Genomic DNA, 21,272 nt, shown 5'->3' with positions numbered 1-21,272 from the left:
AGTGCACATGCAAAACGTAGCCTGAGAAAATGCCCATGAAAACATGACAATCAGGGGATCAGTCCAAGCACAAAGGGTGAGATCCTCATCCCTGTTCCCCTGCCTCATCCCCATTCCCTTTACTCTAGGTAAGGTAGAATAGCATAAAGGGGGCTCTAAACGCCCTGGTTCCACCCATGGAAAGATTCTCCTGGTACGGGAACTGCAAAGGCAGCCATAATGCTGCCTGCCAAAGATACCTTCACAAGCCCTACCATTTTAGATGTTTTGGGGGAAGATGTTGACTGCAGGCTTGCAGCATGAGATACTGCAGAGATTTCAGGTAGCAACAGTGCCTAGTGGGCATTCTGAAGAGACCACTGTTTCTTAGACAGGCCCATAGGCCCCTTCAGCCTTTGGAGAAATCCAGGATGTGCAAGCATAGCTTAATGTTACTATAGCCACTACCCTGACCCATAGGCTGAGAGTTCAGTACCGTGCCTCTTAGGGTATGTCTACACAGCAATAAAATACCCAGGGCTGGCCCAGGTCAGCTGCCTCAGGCTTGCAAGACTTGGGCTGTGAGCTGTAAAATTGCTGTGTAAATATTTGGGCATGAACTCTTGGACCCCATGAGGGTAACTTAGAACTGCAAGTTTTGCAGCAGACATCCATTGTACATTTCACAACAACACTCCTATAGTACAGAACTTTATACATCTATGAAGTCATGCTGCCTAAGATGGAGGCATATATTATACATATATAGTAAAAAATTTTTGAGGACCAAACAGCAGTATCGCTAATTGACATATTTTCCCCAAAATATTCAATAAAGAATTAAAGCACCTGCATTCTTCTATCTGTAAAATAGTGTTCAAAAGATGCTGAAACATAATTACATTACTAGTTACCTAACAATAACTATTATTCATTGTTGCCTTAAAGACAAATTATACTGAAGCGAGGAAAATGTTAATCAAATCAGACTCCATATGCAAATGAAGCATCCTGATTGACTACAGTTAAGATAGTTAAATCCAAAGCAGACTGCGAAGAGTTACAAAGGGATCTCACAAAACTGGGTGACTGGGAAACAGTATGACAGATGAAATTCAATGGCGATAAATGCAAAGTAATGCATATTGGAAAACATAATCCCACTTATACATATAAAATGATGGGGTCTAAATTAGCTGTTACCACTCAAGAAAGAGATCTTAGAGTCATTGTGGATAGTTCTCTGAAAACATCCATTCAATGTGCAGCAGCAGTCAAAAAAGCTAAACAATTTTGGGAATCATTAGGAAAGGCATAGATAAGACAGAAAATATCACATTGCCTCTATATAAATCCATGGTATGCCCACATCTTGAATACTGCCTGCAGTTCTGTTTGCCCCATATAAAAAAAAATATACTGGAATTGGAAAAAAGTACAGAAAAGGGCAACAAAAATGATAAGGGGTATGGAACAACTTCCATATGAAGAGAGAATAATAAAACTGGGACTTTTCAGCTTGGAAAAGATGACTAAGGGGGGAATATGATAGAAGTCTATAAAATCATGACTGGTGTGGAGAAAGTAAATAAGGAAGTGTTATTTACTCCTTCTCATAACACAAGAACAAGGGGTCACCAAATGAAATTAATAGGCAGCAGGTTTAAAACAAAGAAAGAAAGTAATTCTTCACACAACGCACAGTCAACCTGTGGAACTCTTTACCAGGGGATGTTGTGAAGGCCAACACAACAAGAGGGTAAAAAAAATGAACTAGATAAATTCATGGAGGATAGGTCTATCAATGACTATTAGCCAGGATGGATGGGTGTGCGAAACCATGCTCTGAAGCGTCCCTAGCTTCTGTTTGCCAGAAGTAGGGAATGGTTGACAGGGGATGGATCACTTGATGATTACCTGTTCTGTTCATTCCCTCTGAAGCACATGGCATTAGCCACTGTCGGAAAACAGGATACTGAGCTAGATGGACCACTGGTCTAACCCAGTATGGCTGTTCTTATGAAACTGCTTATGAACTTCAGAGCTATAGTGCACAGATTCCTAATATTTCAGATAAAGACATTCCCCAATATGTGTACTGGTTTCTTGTTTCAGGAAGTTTTATTGCCTCTCATGACAATAAATCTTTATGACCCTCAAAGCCTAATTCTGCTTACTAGAAAGGCACATTGCTAAAAGCCAGTTAGTACACCGGACCCTCGCTAGAACACGCATCTATATAGAGCGAATCTGCATATAATGCGGTTGCAGCCATGGATTCCAAATGTAATTACTTTACTTGCAATTCATTTTAACGTGGTCCCCACGTTAACACAGTACCACGCATGGATCCCAAATCCCGGGTTCTAGCGAGGGTCCGGTGTACTTTAAATCACTTTCTGTTACATCACATTGTTTGCATCCGCTTCAACATCCCTCAGCTACTACTACTTTGGGGGAGGAACACACCTCTTTTCCACATTTCACCTGTGTTGACAATTTCACAAATTTATTTAATTGTGGGGGGACATTTTGAAGTTAATCAGGCAAGACATTTTTAATAGACAGGATAACTTTTATCCAAGGATGAATCAGTACTACTCTACTTTTCCTTATACCAAAACACCACACCTTATCTATATTCCCTTTATATACCAAAAATACCCATCTGCCATACTGTGTATGCAGTAAAGATATTAAGAAAGAGTGCTGTTGGTATTCGAGTTACATGATTTTGGCTCTGGTCCATAATAGAAATATCATCAGCTAATATGCTGGGCTATGCAGATGTACAATGATATCTTCCTCACAACTGCATATGGGTTTCTGATACAGATTCAGAGACTCTCCTCCCTTTCCACCATTTTGGAGCACATATTTGGCTCATACAGGTTAGAAAGAGGTGCAAAGGACCCACTGAGCTAGACAGATCATGGATAAAACAGCACAGACCCTAGGCAACAGAGAGTTTTCCTGGAAGAGGGATAATCGCACAAGGTGCCTGCAACCCATGTTCCACAATCGGGACTGCAGGTGTCCAACTCAGCCCCAAAAAAGGGGCAGTGCTAGCTCATGAAGGGCATGCCTGGATGTCAAAAATGTGCACTGCCTCTGTCATAAAGCTTAATGTAAAGCTACCTTCCATCACAGAACACAAGGGAGCATGACAGTTCACCTGCCCTCCACCAAGGTTAATGCCCTCTGGATTCAGTGGCCTCCCACATGCTTAGATTAGTGTAATTTGTACCAGCCAGAGGAAGTCAGTCAAGCCCATTCCATTTCCCCTGTTTGCATTGTAGCATAGTCATCATGTCTTCAGAAAGTCAGACAAGGACTCTTCCCCAACAGACTGCAAGAGGCCATAAAGAGATTATGAAAGGGAAACTGGGAAGAGCAGCAGCCAGCCAAGATGGACAGATAAAGTGGAATTCTTAACACACTTTCCAACTAAACTAGGAAAGGAATGAATGCACCCTCCCTGCACTGCATAGCTAGTGTGATACTAAAAAACAAAATCATTTAAACCATTAAAATATTCAAAATATGCCAGTGCAATTTATGCATTCAAAAACATTTAGGCTGACAAAACTCTGAAGAAAAGAGGAGTCCCTGATTTATAAGCATGTCTGCATTTGATGGGTGCACAGCACGGTAATTAACAAACAGTGGAATAACTAACTACGCTCTACTTTACCCTACTTGCCTCTCAACCAACTAGAATTCTCATCATGCCAACAGTTCAGTCAACTAAAGGCAACTTACCTAAACATCAGAATAGTGTTTCTGCTATCATCTACCCGAGTTTGTGCGTCTGGCAAAGAAAAGAAGAAGCAGTGCATTGAATCTGTTTATTAACATCTAGCAATATTTGGCTTACTTGTTGCAATGCTTTGCATCATGGAACTACTAAACCCAAATGCAATAAGCTTTTATATCAATATTCCAGATTTGGGTGGGAGGTGCGTACTTATGGGGACCTAAGAGTACTCTCACCTCAGTGCTTCCTTTTTCCCATTTGGTACTCTGCTGACTCTGCCTGGGAGAGGAGCTCAGATCACTGTCTGCAGCCAAACTTGCACTAAACAGTGACAGTAGGGGACACCGCTACCATAAGCCCCGCCAAGTCTTCCCTCAAGGAAAGCAAAGGGGCATCACAGCACGTGGAGGGCGTGAGCATGAACTCCCCCAAATAGCTGGCTAATTTCAGGCCTCTCTTTCTGTAGATATGTACGTGTGTGTACACTCCCACCTGCCCTACCTGGAGCAGTAAATATCAAATGGAATTAACAGTGGGGTTGCCATTAATGTGTACTACTAGTCCATTACTATGGCCTTCGTTTTCAAGAGCGACTCGTGATTTTGCCTGCCAAACTTGAGACATCTTGAAGGGGTCTGATTTTTGGCAGCTGGCTGCTCAGCTTCTGAAAGTCAGGTACTCCTAAGGAATCACAAGCTCAGTATTCAAAAATCACTAGACCCTGAAAACATAGCACTATGTCTTTTACATCTCACATGTACAGCCTGTATTTGTGAAGCTCTATTCAGAAGGTGCCGCAGAGAAGTCGCTGTTGCATAAATGCAAGTCATCATTAAATGAAGAATTTTGTTTTCCAGCTAACTTTGCAATAGTTTTTTATACTGGACATTTAGCAGAACTTTATGTTTACAGCACAAAGCAACTCTTCATTTCTCTCTACAGTCTCCCTACAAAAACCCCACAAGCAAAACATAGCTACATTTGAGTTATGTAATAACAAATGCCAGCTCTGAGCATACTGGATAAACTAATTCAGTACCATTTACAAGACATGACCTAAAAAGTTCATTAGGCTGGTCTTACCACGTTAAAAGATATTTAACGTTCTCAATGTAGTGTTTGACAAACTAAGACACTAATAGCAAAACAATACAACACAACACAATAGCACTCAAGATACTTAAGTCCCAGGCAGACTGTGAAGAGCTACAAAGGTATCTCTCAAAACTGGGTGACTGGGCAACAAAATGGCAGATGAAATTCAATGTTGATAAATGCAAAGTAAAGTACGTTGGAAAACATAATCCCAACTATACATATAAAATGATGGGGTCTAAATTAGCTGTTACCACTCAAGAAAGAGATCTTGGAGTCATTGTGGATAATTCTCTGAAAACAGCCACTCAGCGAGCAGCGGCAGTCAAAAAAAGCGAACACAATGTTGGGCATCATTAAGAAAGGGATAGATAATAAGACAGAAAATAAATATATTGCCTCTATATAAATCCACGGTACACCCACATCTTGAATTCTGCATGCAGATGTGGTTGCCACAGCTCAAAAAAGATATACTGGAATTGGAAAAGGTTCAGAAAAGGGCAATAAAAATTACTAGGGGTATGGAATAGCTGTCATATGAGGAGAGATTAATAAGACTTTTCAGCTTGAAAAAGGGAAGACTGGGGGGGATATGATAAAAGTCTATGAAATCATGACTGGTGTGGAGAAAGTAAATAAGGAAGTGTTATTTACTCCTTCTCATAACACAAGAACTAGGGGTCACCAAATGAAATTAATAGGCAGCAGGTTTAAAACAAACTAAAGGAAGTATTTTTTCACACAGTGCACAGTCAATCTGTGGAACTCCTTGCCAGAAGATGATGTGAAGGCCAAGGCTATAACGGGGTTCAAAAAGAACTAGATAAATTCATGGAGGATAGGTCCATTAATGGCTATGAGCCAGGATGGGCAGGGATGGTGTCCCTAGCCTGTGTTTGCCAGAAGCTGGGAATGGGCAACAAGGAATGGATCATTTGATGATTACCTGTTCTGTCCATTCCCTCTGGGGCACCTGGCATTGGCCACTGTCAGAAGACAGGATACTGGGCTAGACGGACCGTAGCTCTGACCCAGTATGGCCGTTCTCATGTTCTTAATAATTTGCAAGCCACTTTAAAAAATAAGCTTACCATTTATAATAAAAAACATTAATTTAAAAATGAAATTGTGTGCTAATGGATGACACTGGCTGCTGTAGAAATCAGCATCGTTTAGGCATGTTTTAATAATCGCCAGCCTATTTCAATGGAGTTTAAATACTGTACATTTTACTGCAGACCCTCTTAAAAATGCCTTAGAAACTACAATAAAAAAGTCAGGGAAAGCAGCCACAGTCCTTTTGGAAGTACAATGTCATTGTAAGTATCTTCTCCTTTTATATCTCATAAATTCATAATATTCTGTTCTGAACAGCACCACCCTGGTATGGATAGAGAAACAGCCTTCCAAAAACAAAGACACAGGCCTGCATCTGTGAAGAGTACATGTGAAAAATATATTTCTGTTTGGGTGCTTATGTACAATAAAACCATGCAACTGAAACAGATTAGTGCATGTCAAAATACTTAACAGCAAATACGCTGTAACAAAGAACTAGAGTTTCCACTCAGAGCTGAACTGAGTTAACGGATCCCTAGCAAGACTAAGGGTATGTCTATAATACCCGCCAGATTGGCGGGCAGCGATCAATCCAGCGGAGGTTGATTTATCGTGTCTAGACTAGACGCGATAAATCGACGCGAGCGCTCTCCCATCGACTCCTGTACTTCACCGCCGCGAGAGATGCAGGCAGAGTCAACGGGGAGCAGCAGCAGTCGACTCACTGCAGTGAAGACACCACGGTGAGTAGGTCTAAGTATGTCGATTTCAGCTACATTATTCATGTAGCTGAAGTTGCGTAACTTAGATCAATCCCCCCCCCCCACAGTGTAGGCCAGGCCTAGGGCTCTTGTTCAGAGACAGTGGCCAAGATTTTTTCCAATGCAACTAGTAGTTTTTGGTGCCTCTGCATTCGTTGAGCACTTGCCCTCTGAAATCAGGCCCCTTGTCTCAATTTGAGCACCCAAAAATCACTAGTCACCTAAAATGCTTCTCTTCTTGGAACTTCAGTGAAATTGGTATGGCCTTGTAAGATTCTTACACTAAGACAGTAATGTTTGGAAATAGTCTCAACTTTTATGTTTAAAGTGACAGTTTTGCTATCATTGTAATAGAGAAGACAAATAGAACTGACCCAACAATCAAATAAAGGTAAATGTTTAACAAAACAGGGAAGTAGATGGCTCGTAGTATGATGACGACACAAAGTCTGCTGAGGTTTGGCAGTTATTTTGTGTCCTATGTGAAATAAATGTTTGGGCCAGACTACTTTCTAGCATAGTAGCTGTCCCCATCACAATTAGCACCCTTTTCGGTACATTCAGCCGAGAATGTGCATAGGCATGGAAAATTAACTATTCTCTCACTTCTATGCAGGTGTTCCCAGAACTGAGTTGAAGCACAGTGGAGGGGCAATATGGGAAAGCATGTATTGCCATTGCCAATTATACTAGTTTTGTGGTTATACGGAAGTTTTCCATTGCTGGGGCTGTCTGGCACCTTTCATGAGCACCAAGTTTATGCAGGACTTTGGGCACATTTTTTTCCTGAGGTGGGTGGGTGGTCTATATAAAACATACCTTCAGTTAGAAATAGAAGACTGTTTTTGGTGGGAAAAGTGCAGCTACTAAGGCTTTGAACTTCCTTCAATGTTGGTGAAGACCTGACAAACAGGACACCTCTTCAAAAAAAAACCAGATCTCTGCCATAAAAACTGCTCAGAGCTTTTTACCTGGGGACTGTAGTCAAATATCAACTATACCTATAGACAGGTACACCATACGTGTGTACAATCCTGAAGAAAAAGAAATCAAGATGGGGATACTGTGAAAGAGGTTGGTTACTGACAGAACTTCTGTCACTTTCTCTCTTCCTGTCCTACCTTTCACAGCAGCGGACTAGTAGTCAATGCAACTGTACGTGTATTCTGGGAAATACTGTAGTACCTATACAGGAAACCATCCTTATTAGGCAGTTTTCAATCTTCAGAGTTCACTTCAAGGTATCCTCAAACACACTGAAAGTAGCTCTACGGCTCTTGTTAGAAGACCACCTCATTTTATACAACTTAAATTTGTTAATCTCTTAAATTGTTGCTTTAAACAGATTTCTGTCTCTCTCTGGTTTTTGCTGGGATCAGATGTCAATGTATACATTCCCTAAAAGAACCATTCACTTAATACATCAGGGTCTAGTCTTTCATTGGTTACATGTGCATCAGCTGGAGACTAAACTTCATTTGCCTGCTTTGCATGAGAAGCAACAACAATGAAAAAATGAATTTAAACCTCTGCCTTGCCCCTCTCCCTGTCCAAAATATAAAATAACGTCATTCAAGATGAAAGCATGCAACAAATGTGCTACATAATCCAGGTCAGGGAGTTTGCCATCTGAAGAACTAGGACTTCCACCGAGTGCAGACATATTGACCTTTGGTGTAGTCAAAATGCAGATGTAGCATAGCAAATAGTAAAAAACTGGATATACCATACAATTTAGGTTTAAAAATATATAATTTTAGTTTAAATGGGAATCTTATATTACAAGCTCTGGATGGGAAAAAAAACATACAAACTCAATTATCATTTCAGTTTCTCTGCGCCATCATCAATGGTACAAAAGTCATAACATTAATTGAGGTTGTAGGGCTGCCTCATCTCCTGAATTTAGGGTGCCACTTTGCAATTACCTTCTGTGATTTTAAACTTAATTGAAAAGAAGGCCTCCCCGCTCCTTTTTTTTTTTTTGGGGAGGATTACAACTTAAGTAGTTTTAAATACCCGAGTCAGCACTTCAAGACTCAGAGACACTCTTAGGATTGCACTGGCTCCAAGGACTAGAAGTCTACTCACCTCTTCTTGAATTGGTCAAGTATAACTGGTGAGAAGTTGGAACATGTAGTGCTTCTCCCTCTGTGCTTTGAATCTAGAGGAGAGGAGATTTGTATATTTAGTTATACCAGTGGAACGTATTCCTGCAGATTGTGTGCAGTGTATATAGTTTCACGGAATCTTTTTTTATCCATCAGGTCTGCAGTGACAGATAGCAATCCTTATTCTAATGTATCTTATCTTGCAAATTAAAATAATTCTTGATTTAGCATTGTAAGATAACTGTAAAAGAATACCAATCTCTGCAAAATAATGCCTCTGCCTCACCTTACATTAATTCCCATAAACACGACGTCACCATCCTGTGACAATATTCTGTTAATATCGAGAATCTTGTTACTCTTTGACGTAAGGCTAAACTAGTAATGTAATTCTATCTTTACCATGGTACATTGCTTTTTCAATTCACATTATTTCATACCCATTGGGAAATGCAGTTATTTTTAGCCTCTTGCATAAATAAGAAGCATGATGTGTGAATAAAATACATTTAGGCCTGATCTACACCAGAGGGGGGGAATCGATCTAAGTTATGCAACTTCAGCTACATGAATAACGTAGCTGAAGTTGACGTACTTAGACCTACTCACTGTGGTGTCTTCACTGCAGTGAGTCGACTGCTGCCGCTCCCCTGTCGACTCTGCCTGCACCTCTTGCAGCGGTGGAGTACAGGAGTTGATGGGAGAGAGCCCGGGGTCAATTTATCGCGTCTAGACTAGACGTGATAAATTGACCCCCACTGGATCAATCGCTGCCCACTGATCTGGCGGGTAGTATAGATATACCCTTCGTGTAGTGAACCAACTGGCCATCTTGAAGTAAACACACTACATATAGTGTCATCTTGCAAGGTGTCATCTTGAAATGTTGAATATTTCACTGCAATATGAGTTTAATGAGTTCTTCTTAGGAGGAACTTAGCTCCTGTCAGGATTGCATCCATACTTAGCTACATTATTATTTTAAGAAATGCTTCTTGTGTTTCCCACTACATAAAATGGAAGATTTCATGGCTTACAACATGCTGATTCCAAATGGGAAACTTCAAAATTACATACTATGGAAAATTAATCCTACTGCTTAGTCCTTTTGCAAAACAGTAAAACTTATTGTTAAGTAAACAGTTCTCAGATGACCATTCAAACAATGAAAAGAATATGTTTAAAATCTCAACAGAAAGGCCTTTGTTTTGTTTGAAAGCCCTAATACATTTTCTTTTTTGTATGTAACAAAAGATCCATTAGTTCGCATGCAAGGCTAGACTGTAAAAATAAATCCCCACATTAATGTAGTAGTCTAACTAAATTCAAAATTCACAAGGAGAGAAACTTCCAACTGCATCTGTAGCTAGACTCAGTTTTAAAAAAAAAAAAAGTACCGATATTTCACACAAAAATTGGTATTTTGCTTATTTTTGAAATGAATTTGTCAAAAGCAAAAAATATATTTAAATTGATGTGATCTTTGCTGCAAGAATAAAGCAAAATGCTAAATACATTTTCTCAATTACAGGAGATTCAGGAAGTACTCAGCCGTCTACGGGTCTGCTCTTGACTTCAGTAGGGAAAAGATAGCAGCTCCTACTGACTTCAAATGGGATTAAACTCTACAATAAGAATAGCATCAGATCTGTTCCTCCTGACTGCGTAGACTGTCTCAAGAGGTAAAATAATCATTTTCGCAAAATACAGGCTACTGAAAAAGAAGTTCAGGCTATAACTGCATAATATGAAAATGGATATAACATTTAAAATTATCATGCAAACTATGCCACAAAGATTATTTAGAATAAAGCATTGATTCCAAACGAACTCATCCTTAGGAGGAATTTTCAAATCCTCTAGTTGTCCTTAAATGAGGAACTGGGATTGCATTCTCCTGTTATAATCAATTCCTCAAACAACAACTTTCCCCTATTTGTTAATTAAGTTGGTTGTCTAGAATCCATGACCACATCACTAAGAGACTTTATGCTGTCTAAAGAATATCCAGCTGCAATGTCAAGAGGAAAAAAATAAATCTTAGAACGAAAAATATGATAATATGATCACAGAAGCTACTATATATTCTTCAGTAACTAAAATAGTTACATTTTAATGTATTCAAGCTATAATCTCTGCTATCACTGTTGTACCATGTTGGAATAACCATTACAGAAATAAGAGTGCCAAGAAGAGAAGACAATTTTTTTTTTAAAGAGCATTTGATTCCTTTCGGGTTTCACAGATTACTTTAACTCATGATATTCCACACTGAAATATTTATATTGTATTTTATTAAGGGAAAAAAAAAGTCAGCCACTGAAGGGTCTTTTTAAATAAAGAGATCTTTGTTTGTACTTGACTTGAGTTTACCCACTTCTCAACTTTCACAGTTTGATGCCGAAACTTAAGATGTTAAGTACTGATAAAATTGCTTTGTTTCTGTTTTCTATTAAAATCAGAGCATGTCTTATGAAACTTCAATTTATTAAAATGGAAACTTCCAGTGTCAAAAGAACTTCTTAAAAGGAATATGGAGATTTTTCAAAACATGAGGTGAAAAAGTGGCTCTCTGCTTATTATAGCGTTTAAAATGACATAGAATACAAATTAAACAACCAGGAGCAATCTGAGCTTTACTTATGAGAAAACAAACTGATAAACGATATCGAAGATATAATGTGTTTAGGGGGGAAAAGAGATTCTAAAGCACTTTGCTCTACCTTTGTCAAAGACCTTAAGATTCTGAAGGCTGCTGAGCATCTTCAATGCAGCATGGGACCTAAAACTCACAAATTGACTTCTTGACTGAGGACCGCAGGTCCAAGTCCTCTGCATTTAATATTTTTGCTCAGCAACATTTTAGGCCAATTTAATCCCAATGTAAGCAAGTGTAACTCCATTTACTTTAACCAAAGCAATGCCATCATTAACATTTAGGTATAAGGTTTTAAAGAGTGCCTCGTTAAAATGAAATGAAAGGAAAAAATGAATGCAATACAACTGGCACAATAGCTGATGTTTTAATCTGCTGTAAAGGCAGTTTGTAAAATTCCAGTTATAAGACTACGAGAACGAGATACAAGAAAAGCTATTTCTTCAAAACTCATTAGGATCAAGTAGCTCACAATCAGCCACCAGTTATTAATTATCAGTAACTGGTCATTTGTATTATCTTTCTTGGCAGCTTTGGCAATGAGAAGTGATTCACTGAAGCAGAACTCAGCAATCCTTTTGAACATTCTAACCTCCATGGGAAGGAACATCCAGAAAGGTCTGAGTGAGGGGCACTGCTGTAATGCATGTAAGGCGTGGCTGGCTGCTGTTTACTGCACTAATCATAACCAACCTCACTCTTACTCCTCTCTTGGTTTTATCCACCTGTTATCTCTCATTTTATACTTTGATTAGATATAATCTGTACTCGGATAATAAATTCTTTGTGGCAGGGACTTTTTGTTGCATATTCCCCAGCACAGTAGAAGCCTAAATCTAGCATCATGGCCCTGATTCCACCCCATCAAAGAAAGAGACTGATTCAACACAATTCCTGGTATTTTGCAAAATATAGCTACTTGTTTAAGACAAGTTACATAGCAGGAAATACATATTTTTAATTAAATAGGTTTACTTTTTTAAAAAAACTTGAGAACAGTCAGTCTTACAGACCTTTGGATTGCACTGGTCTTCCAGGAAAGACACCTTGGTTCTCTTCCCCTCTCTTTGTTTCTGATGGCTAGGCTCTGCCTTTCAACTGCCAATCTCCTTTTCATCTTAAATGCCTTCTACCTCCTGACCTTGGCTGAGCTACTGGATCAGAGTTGTGTTTGCAATCCAAGTGTGCTGCCTTGCAACACAAGCCCATTACTTCTTCCAATCTTTTTAGCCAATATTGAAGTTTGAGACAGACCTTAGTGAATCTAATTGACTAACTGAACAGAGGTTGCTTGAGGGAAATCCTGCTCCGACTCACTCCCTTACTGGCTAGCTTTACAGCGACAACCTTCCTAATGGAGCTCAGAAAGCACTAGAAAGCATAGGAAGAGCTTCCTTAATATATTTGTCATCTTTCTGATGTGTAGGAATACATTCCAAGCAAAGCTTAGGAAAGAGTGGGTGAAGAGTTATTTTCATCGCTTCTAATATTGTTTATTGTTCATTGTATCCTCTTTAAAATGCAAGAATATAAAATTAAAACTAACAGTTTTGCTGAAGAAAAATAAGAATCCCTCCTGGGGATTAGAAAGCAGTTGAAATGTATATACTCTTACTGTATAAACAAAAACTCACCACAACTCCATCCTACATTTTACTTCATCATGCTAAAACAGCTGTGTTTATGCACTGATAGCATTGCAAACTATGTCAACTACAGCTGCACAAACTCATCAGTTTTGGGTTGCAGAGGTTTCAGCAGTCCCTTTTTCACTTCTGGGTCATGTTTTCCTTCAAGTGTCCAACTCAAAGAAAAATTCAGTGGAAGACACCAAGTTTTGTATCATTTCAACCTACCCTACGATAATGGCCTAGCATTGCAAAAGAAAAAAAAAAAATCTCAGATTTGTGACTCCAATCTGATCATCATGTGTGTAACAAAACCTAACAAGAGCCAAGTTTTCCTTGGTTGTGTTACAAAAGCTTCACGCTTTTCCAATGCCAATATAGCAGCAGACATAGAATTTGTTAAGTTCTGCTTGAAAAGAAGACACACAATCCTTGTTATCTGCTGTTTGTGTTTTTCAATCAAGAGGGTGGAAGTTTTGTTTGTTTGTTTTTAAAAAAATCACATCAACAAATATATTACATTTAAATTCTGAAGGATTTTCATCATCAGTGGATATGACAATTTAAAATAGGTCAAATTTGGAGACTAAGCTACTTGACAGTGTCCATTTAAAAGCTCTCACAAAACATCTGTTAATCCATAACTAGCTAGATACATTTTATAATTACTAGTATGAGTAGGAATCATAGAATATCAGGGTTGGAAGGGACCTCAGGAGGTCATCTAATCCAACCCCCAGCTCAAAGCAGGACCAATCCCCCAAATCCCTAAATCGCCCCCTCAAGGACTGAACTCACAACCCTGGGTTTAGCAGGCCTATGGTCAAACCACTGAGCTATCCTTCCCCCTATTATAAAAGGAACCCTCTGCTGGGTAGGACCGGGGGAGCATTTCCTTTGGGCTGGCTCTGACGAGGGACCTCAGCCCATACAGAATCATAGAATATCAGAGTTGGAAAGGATCTCAGGAGGTCATCTAATCCAACCCCCCTGCTCAAAGCAGGACCAATCCCCAGTTTTTGCCCCAGATCCCTAAATGGCCCCCTCCAGGATTGAACTCACAACCCTGGGTTTAGCAGGCCAATAGTCAAACCACTGAGCTATCCCTCCCCCATGCGCAATTATGTCCAGTTTGAGATGATTAGTTTCTGCACTCACTGGATTAACAAAGCAAACCTCATGAGTCTAAAAGACCACCTATAGGGAACTGGGACAGAATATCCCTCCTGGATAACCATCACTGAAATAGCTGGCTAGAGTTTTTATGGGGGTAATAAAGGGACTAGCCCATTGCTGGAGGCAGGATACTTGATTATACGGCATCATTTTTAGATCATACTAAATGAAAATTTGCTAATCAAGCAATATTTTTCTTGAGGAATTTGTAAGTGGAAACTTTGGGGGCCTGTAAGTTACGACTTAAAGGACTTGATCCAAAAAGCATACAGTCCAGTCAGAGAATAAACCATCCAGGATCTAGTTCTTTCCGTCAGGAAGGAATTGTTTGAAATGCAGAAGTGGCAAGCTTTGACAGGGACTGCAAACTACCTGAATTCAACGAAATGAAAAATAAGACAATTTAAATTGATCATCAGAAAAAGTCACTTCCCAACAGGGAGATCCATTAGAATAGCCTCCAGAGAAAAATGGTGTGGGCCCCATCATTCCGGGGCACGTAAAGGGTCACCTGACAAACCAATGTAGACTATATTGGAGAGGAAATTCCTGCACTGGTGGAGAGTGAGTTAGATCAGTGGCTCTCAACCTATGATCTGCAGACCTCTGGGGGTCCTCAGATAACAACTAAGGGGTCCGCGAAAGGTTGTGGTTACCACAGAAGAGTGGTTTTCAATCTGTGGTACGCAGACCCCTGGGGGACCACAGACTATGTCTAAGATTTCCAAAAGAGTCCGCACCTCTATTCAAAATGGTTAGGGGTCCGCAAATGAAAAAAGGTTGAGAACCATTGAATTAGATGACCTAATGGGATGCTGCAACCTCTAATTACTGTGAGCAGTTCTCACTTTCCAAAATGTAAAAAAGATCATTTCACGAACATGGAAGTGAAAGGTTTTATTGTCTGTTAAGCTGTAAACTAATGATCCGAACTCTCCTAGAGCAAGTGAAATCACTAACACTCAGCAGAGCAGGGAGCTATGTTGCTTACACTACTTGCAGAGCCAAGGACGTCATCAGTTGCTGTAGAGCAAACTCAGAACCACTAACTCAAATCACAGCAGGCAAATAAATGGAGGAACTAGGCTCAGTCCAGGCCTGCTGTAAATCAATCTAGTTTCATTGACATCAATGGAGTTATGTCAGCTTATACCAGCTGAGGTTTTTGCCCTGCTGTTTCTGACCATTTTTCTAACCTATGTACTTTGTTGAAGGGTATAATCTCTAACAATTTTTAGGCATTTTTTAATATCTATTTCAGTTCAGATTTAAACTGATACTACTACTCAATTGGAAGTGGTTACTAAAAAGAGAGGAAAAATAGATTTTGTTAAAGAAGTTAGCCTTTTTAAAAGGAAAACAGTAATTAAAATGATAGAGAAAAAACTAGAAGCTTAAGTAAAAACACCCAGAAAACACTGCATGCAAAATCAAAAATCAGTTTAAAAGAATGTATTTTCCTGGCATGGAGCTGCACGTCAAACAACCTTCTCTTTTACCAGCCTTTTGGGTTTGTTTGGTTTAAGGACGGTCTTGTCTCAATGTTTCCTGTGTCAGTGTAGGGAACGACAAAGGCTACATCAATTTATTTTGATAAGGTAATTTCTTTCCACCTACCTCTTCCATCTCAAAGGAGTCCTTCTGCGGTAGCTTTAGAATAGTTATGGATGGAGATGCTATGGGAGCACAAGGTTCTTTATCTGGGGTTGATGCAGATGGATTTTGCAGCTCAGTGCTATTTTCAAGCTCATTATTTGTAGATATATTAGCATCGCTACTGAGATTGGAGGAGTCCACAATACCAGATTCTTCAGACAATCTATTCTGGTGACTTGGTGAGTCATGCTTTTGCTCATCTGTATGAGGCACATTATCATCCCGAGTTCCTTGTTTGTCACTGATTCCAGTAGAAAGAGTTGTGGCATTAAGTATGTCTAGAATATTGGGCTGATTACTGGATATCTCCTCTTTTACTGTAGCCAAAGATGGAGAATCTTTCTTTTTTAAGTGTTTGGGTAATTTTGATTCATTTTTGACATCATTTTCTTCAGTCCCTTGGCCAGGTGGCATTTTCCCTTTTTCAACAGCTGGGGGAGTTGTGCAGCTGCTACTTTCTCCTGCCTGCTGGGGTATAGACAGACTGAGTTTTGATAGTGTCTTCATTAAACGACTTGCAGTATTGCTTCGATTTAAAGGAGCAGGGTTGGACGTCTCTTTGTTGGAAGACACTGAATTCACGCTGCCAATTTTCTGCAAAGGAGTCCCAGAAACTTGGGAATATAAGGAAGAAAAAGCATTGGCCACAGTAGTAAGCACTTCAATCTGACGAAAACGACCTGAAGCACAAGAACAAAGCATAAGTTAAATGTTTAAGAGAATAATTGATGGTATTGTGTCTAATATTTGTACAGTCTAGTTAAGAACGTCTTGGGACTTGCAAGACTTAATTCTTCTCTCTGCAATGAGTAAACAAAACAACCACAACTTACAGGTAAAGCCAGATTTCCGAACCCCAAATATCTGCATTATCCAAAGAACATCTCTCTCCCTTATCTAAAGTTAACATCAAAATTCACTTTGGATGTTGTGAACCCTCATCTTTATGATCATCCATTTTTATTCAGGTCTATGTTCTGGAGACTTTTGTAAAAGTGAGATCACCTGTCCTTATATATGATTTCAAGAGTATATCAGCAACACGTTAGGAATGTATTGTAATACACACTTATATCAAAGCTGATTTCTAAGGTCAACATTTAAAAAATGTATAGATAATATTTTATTTATGTATAAGCTTGGCCTCTATACCTACAATTGAGTGTCTTGTGGTATAAAGTGGTATTGATTCTTTGTATGACACAGTATGTAAATACTAGTTTAAGAACATTAAGAGTTACCTAGAAATATAGGATGTCTTCATGATATTTTAAAAGGGAAACCCCGACAAGCCTCTTTCTGAAATTATCAAGGGCTCTCAAGAGTGGTTATAATACTACCTAGTACTGAAAACCACAAGTGATCCCTTGACCCTTAACAATCGGAAGTTTGTAAGAGCACTTTATAACTGCAGAACAAGAAAGGTAGGGAGAGCCCTTATAAATACATTAAGTACAGAAACACAGGTAAAGTAAAATTGTGAGTACTGACAATACTTAGTCAGCTTTTCCCACTCCAAGTACTACTGTAATGGAATGTGTCAATTACTTTTTTTCCCCTCCCTCTTTCAATACTATGTTGATGCTCTGCACACCAATGGTGGAGTTCTCAGAAGGTTCAGCTTTGGCCTAACTGTGCTTCCAGTGAAGTCAATAGGAGTTTTACGACTGACTTCAATGGGAACACAATTAGGTCAACACTGAGCACTTTCTGAAATCTCACCTTAAGCATCTACAGGACAAGAAAAGGCTCTTAAGAGTGTTTTTGTTGTAGCTTGTTTCAGTGCTTTAAAATTGAAACGAAAAATGGCTTAGCAGAGGCTCACAAAAAGACCAACATACAACTCAGAAGGTAAAGGATAATGATGGGGCACCTTGCTTCCCCACTCCAAAAACCTGCCCAAACACGTACACATCACATCTTGGAATAGTTACAATTAAACAGGAGTTTTACTGTTCAGTCTTGATGGGGCCAAATTTTGGTCCTAAGACTATAAAAGCTTTCCAGAATACCAGTCTACAGGTTTCCTTTTCTGGTTGTTTACAAAATTTTAAAAGCTTACATTAACCTTCACTTTAAAAGTATACTTACTTGTTAAAGCAAAATTTGGATTTTCCACTTCCATGCGCTGCATTTGGGCATTCAAAAACACTTTGATATCAATCCCTCTGGCAAACGATGATGAATTAAAAAATCTTGATGGGATTTTAGAAGCAATATCTGGTTCATCTCTTCCAAATCCAAGGTTATAGAGTACTTCTTCAGGGTCTTCCTCATAAAGATCCAGTAATTCAGAAACACTAGACAAATGAAAAACAAGAGATTTTTCTACACAATGGCTCTCTTTAGGACATGATCCCTTCAATCTGGTTGTTCTTTTAGCCCCCCAATCTGTGTCCTATTGAAGTTTTTTCTCCTGCAGCTCAGCACGATGGGCCCAAGTCACAAATTTTGGAGGGGTTTACATCTGGCATTTCTGTTCAAGCCATTAGAGAGATAGGGGGAAGGATAGCTCAATGGTTTTAGCATTGGCCTGCAAAACCCAGGGTTGTGAGTTCAATCCTTGAGTTCAATCCTTCAATCCATTTAGGGATCTGGGGCAAAAATTGGGAATTGTTCCTGCTTTGAGCAGGGGGTTGGACTAGATGACCTCCTGAGGTCCCTTCCAACCCTGATATTCTATGAACCCAGTCAACATTCAGATCCAAACTCTTTATTTATTTATTAACCCAACCCACAACCCAAAGGTCTTGAAATCTGAATGCTTCTAAAGTTCAGGCATTTCCGGAGTTCCGGTCCACTTGTCCGGTTTCTGAGAGCCACAGCTGGAAAAAATGTCAAGTTCTTTCAAATAACCAAATTAATAATCCTTCTTTTGCTACTAAGCACAATAATACATATAAACCAAGCCAAGTCCATCTATTTTAGGGATAGAAGTAGTAACTATTGGCAGAAAAAGAATGATAAATCCCACTGAACTGTGCCATATCCTCCAAAGTATAATTCTTTTACCTTGAAACCGTTGCACTGCTTCTCCCAGAACCAGTGGAATTCATACTTCTTCCCTTCTGGTGGAACTGTCGTCTCCTCTCCTTCGCCAACATACCATTGCTGTCATACAAATGGACAATACTGACATGATGAACTGGTTCCTTGCCGTGATTCAATTCTCAGTCTTTAAGGAAAACTAAGTCTTCACTCTCAGAGAATTTCTTTTCCTGTTCAGTATTACCTGGTTTACTTTAGCTAGGTCTCTTTTTATTAATACACAGAAATAATTAATCCTTAGCCCCTTCATAAAAAAAGGTATATACACCCTGAGAATCCTAAGGCAAGGGATGCAAGCTGAGAAAACACTACTGCAGTCTCCCACAAAACAGTTCCATCTCCCTTCCCACTCTCACCTACCCACAAGTGTCAAAAGTATCTCTTACTTCAGTAGGCTTATGTTCTCCACTCCGTTACCTCCCGCACAGGACCGCCTCTTCACACTGGAACTGGCCTCAGTTTGCTGCTTGTGTTACCTCACCTCTTAGATGCTGATTTCAACTGCCTAACCCCTTCTGCTTCCCGGTGCAAGGCACGGATTGCGGCCCATGCGCAGCACAAAACAGGGGAAGCCTTTCAGACAGGCCTGGGAATTGGCTGTGCTTCCAGATTGCAGGAAATGGAATGGGACTGGCTCCAACCAAGACTCCCACCCTGATTTCTCTCTTTTTTTTTTTTTTTTTTTTTTTTTTAAAATACCAGGGTTGGAAGGGACCTTAGGAGGTCATCTAGTCCAACCCCCTGCTCAGAGCAGGACCAATCCCCAAATTTCCTCCCTACAGCCCCAGCAACTGGTACTGCCTCAGCATTTTCCATTGTCATATAGGCTAAATGACTTTCCCTACATGGCATCAGCATCAACACCCTTTTTGGGAATATAGATTTTTAACCATTAGACAACGGGAGTTTCGCTTGCAAGCAATCTGGCAGAATAGTCACCCAGGAGATAAGGAAACTCAGAGCAGCTGGGTCCATTTATATAAGGGATCTTATTGGGCCTAACTGAGGTGAAGTAGCAAAAGGTCTTAGACTATGTCTACGCCACCTCGGTAAGTCGACCTACACTACACAACCTTAGGTCGAGTTACAGCAGGGTGTCAACAAGAGAAACTCTCCAGCTGACTTGCCTTACTCTTTTCATCAGGCATACAGTACAGGGGTCAACTGGAGAGTGATCTGCTGTCGATCTGGCGGGTCTTCACTAGACCAGCTAAATCAATCGCCGGTGGATTGATCTCAGAGTGTCGATCCCAGCTGTAGCGTAGATGTAGCCTGAGTCTACTTGTTGTGTAGCTGGGCTCTGACTGCATTTAGAGCATTGCTTTGGGGGTAAGTAGGAGGCCATTCCCTAGAGACTCTCTCCCAGTACAGTCACCTGCCCCCCTTACTCCAAAAAAAAAAAAAAAAAAGAGGCTTTTTCTAGCCAAGATTCCGTCTCAAAGGTTGAAACAAGGAGCAGTTTTCCTGACGCTGCCCAGAAACAGATCGGGCATTTGAGTGGCAAGTGAGGTAACTGAATTAAGCCACTTATTTCTTGCAGAAGTGTCACTTTGTGTTCAGCGATTTCCCCCTTTTACTTGAGACTCTGGATTAAATGCAATGTAAGTAAAGGAACATATTTATGGAATACATTTTTGTGAGTATTAAAGTCTTCCACCCCACCCCCATATGATTACTGACGTCTTCTTTGTAGGAGTAAACTCTTCTTCATGGAATGGTTTTAGTATGGGGACTGCCTAGTTTATCTCTACCTCCTAGTTCAGATCATTTTATTTCAATATTTCCCTAAAACAAAACAAAAATGAGATACTTACCATCTTTCCATTTTTGCATCACTTTGATGTAGATGATTAGCTGCAGAAAAATGAAGGAATGAATTGTACATAAAGCTCTTTGGCAAAACAGCTCTTATAATTGATAAGAAATGGTAGCCAACAACATATGAATCCAACAACATATGTTTGTAGATGCCACTCCACTCCCAGAGTCCATTCTTTACACATAAAAGCATACAATCAGTATGTATACACATTTGTAACAATAGGTGTTAGTTGATTCAATTTTTTTTTTTTTACACTAAGATTTTAATCTATTGTATTCAGGATACGTGTTTATAAGAAAAATTACACACACACAATTATCCATATCTACCCTTTTAGAGCTGATCAAAAAGTTTTTTGAAAAATATTTTTCCTTTTTTTCTGCCCCCCACCTTTAGAAAATTTTGAAATTTGAAATTTTTCAGCCAGCTCTAACAGCTCTGTCCTTTTCCCTTTCAGTCATATGACCAGAACTTGGATTGCTATTTAAAACAAAGGGAAAACACTTCACTAACAAGTCCTT

General features: G+C 39.6%; 1 protein-coding gene across 12 annotated transcripts in view; it reads right to left on the bottom strand.

Annotated features, from left to right (window-relative positions):
• The window catches only part of ITPRID2 (ITPR interacting domain containing 2), a 63,892-nt gene that overhangs the window by 25,588 nt on the left and 17,032 nt on the right, over nt 1-21,272 (bottom strand). For all 12 annotated transcript variants that reach the window (XM_043505438.1, XM_038421442.2, XM_038421445.2 and 9 more), the window contains 5 exons: nt 20,744-20,783; nt 18,894-18,992; nt 17,973-18,181; nt 15,843-16,561; nt 8,746-8,818 (listed from right to left, as the gene is read on the bottom strand). In XM_043505438.1, coding sequence (XP_043361373.1) covers nt 8,746-8,818; nt 15,843-16,561; nt 17,973-18,181; nt 18,894-18,992; nt 20,744-20,754 — 1,111 coding nt within the window. In that variant the 5' untranslated portion in view covers nt 20,755-20,783. The remainder of the gene's footprint in view (nt 1-8,745; nt 8,819-15,842; nt 16,562-17,972; nt 18,182-18,893; nt 18,993-20,743; nt 20,784-21,272) is intronic.

The sequence above is a fragment of the Dermochelys coriacea genome, chromosome 11 (genome assembly GCF_009764565.3).
Source record: "Dermochelys coriacea isolate rDerCor1 chromosome 11, rDerCor1.pri.v4, whole genome shotgun sequence".
Taxonomy (NCBI): domain Eukaryota; kingdom Metazoa; phylum Chordata; order Testudines; family Dermochelyidae; genus Dermochelys; species Dermochelys coriacea.
Note: the sequence above shows the minus strand (reverse complement) of the source record. Positions and strands in the feature narration are given on the sequence as shown.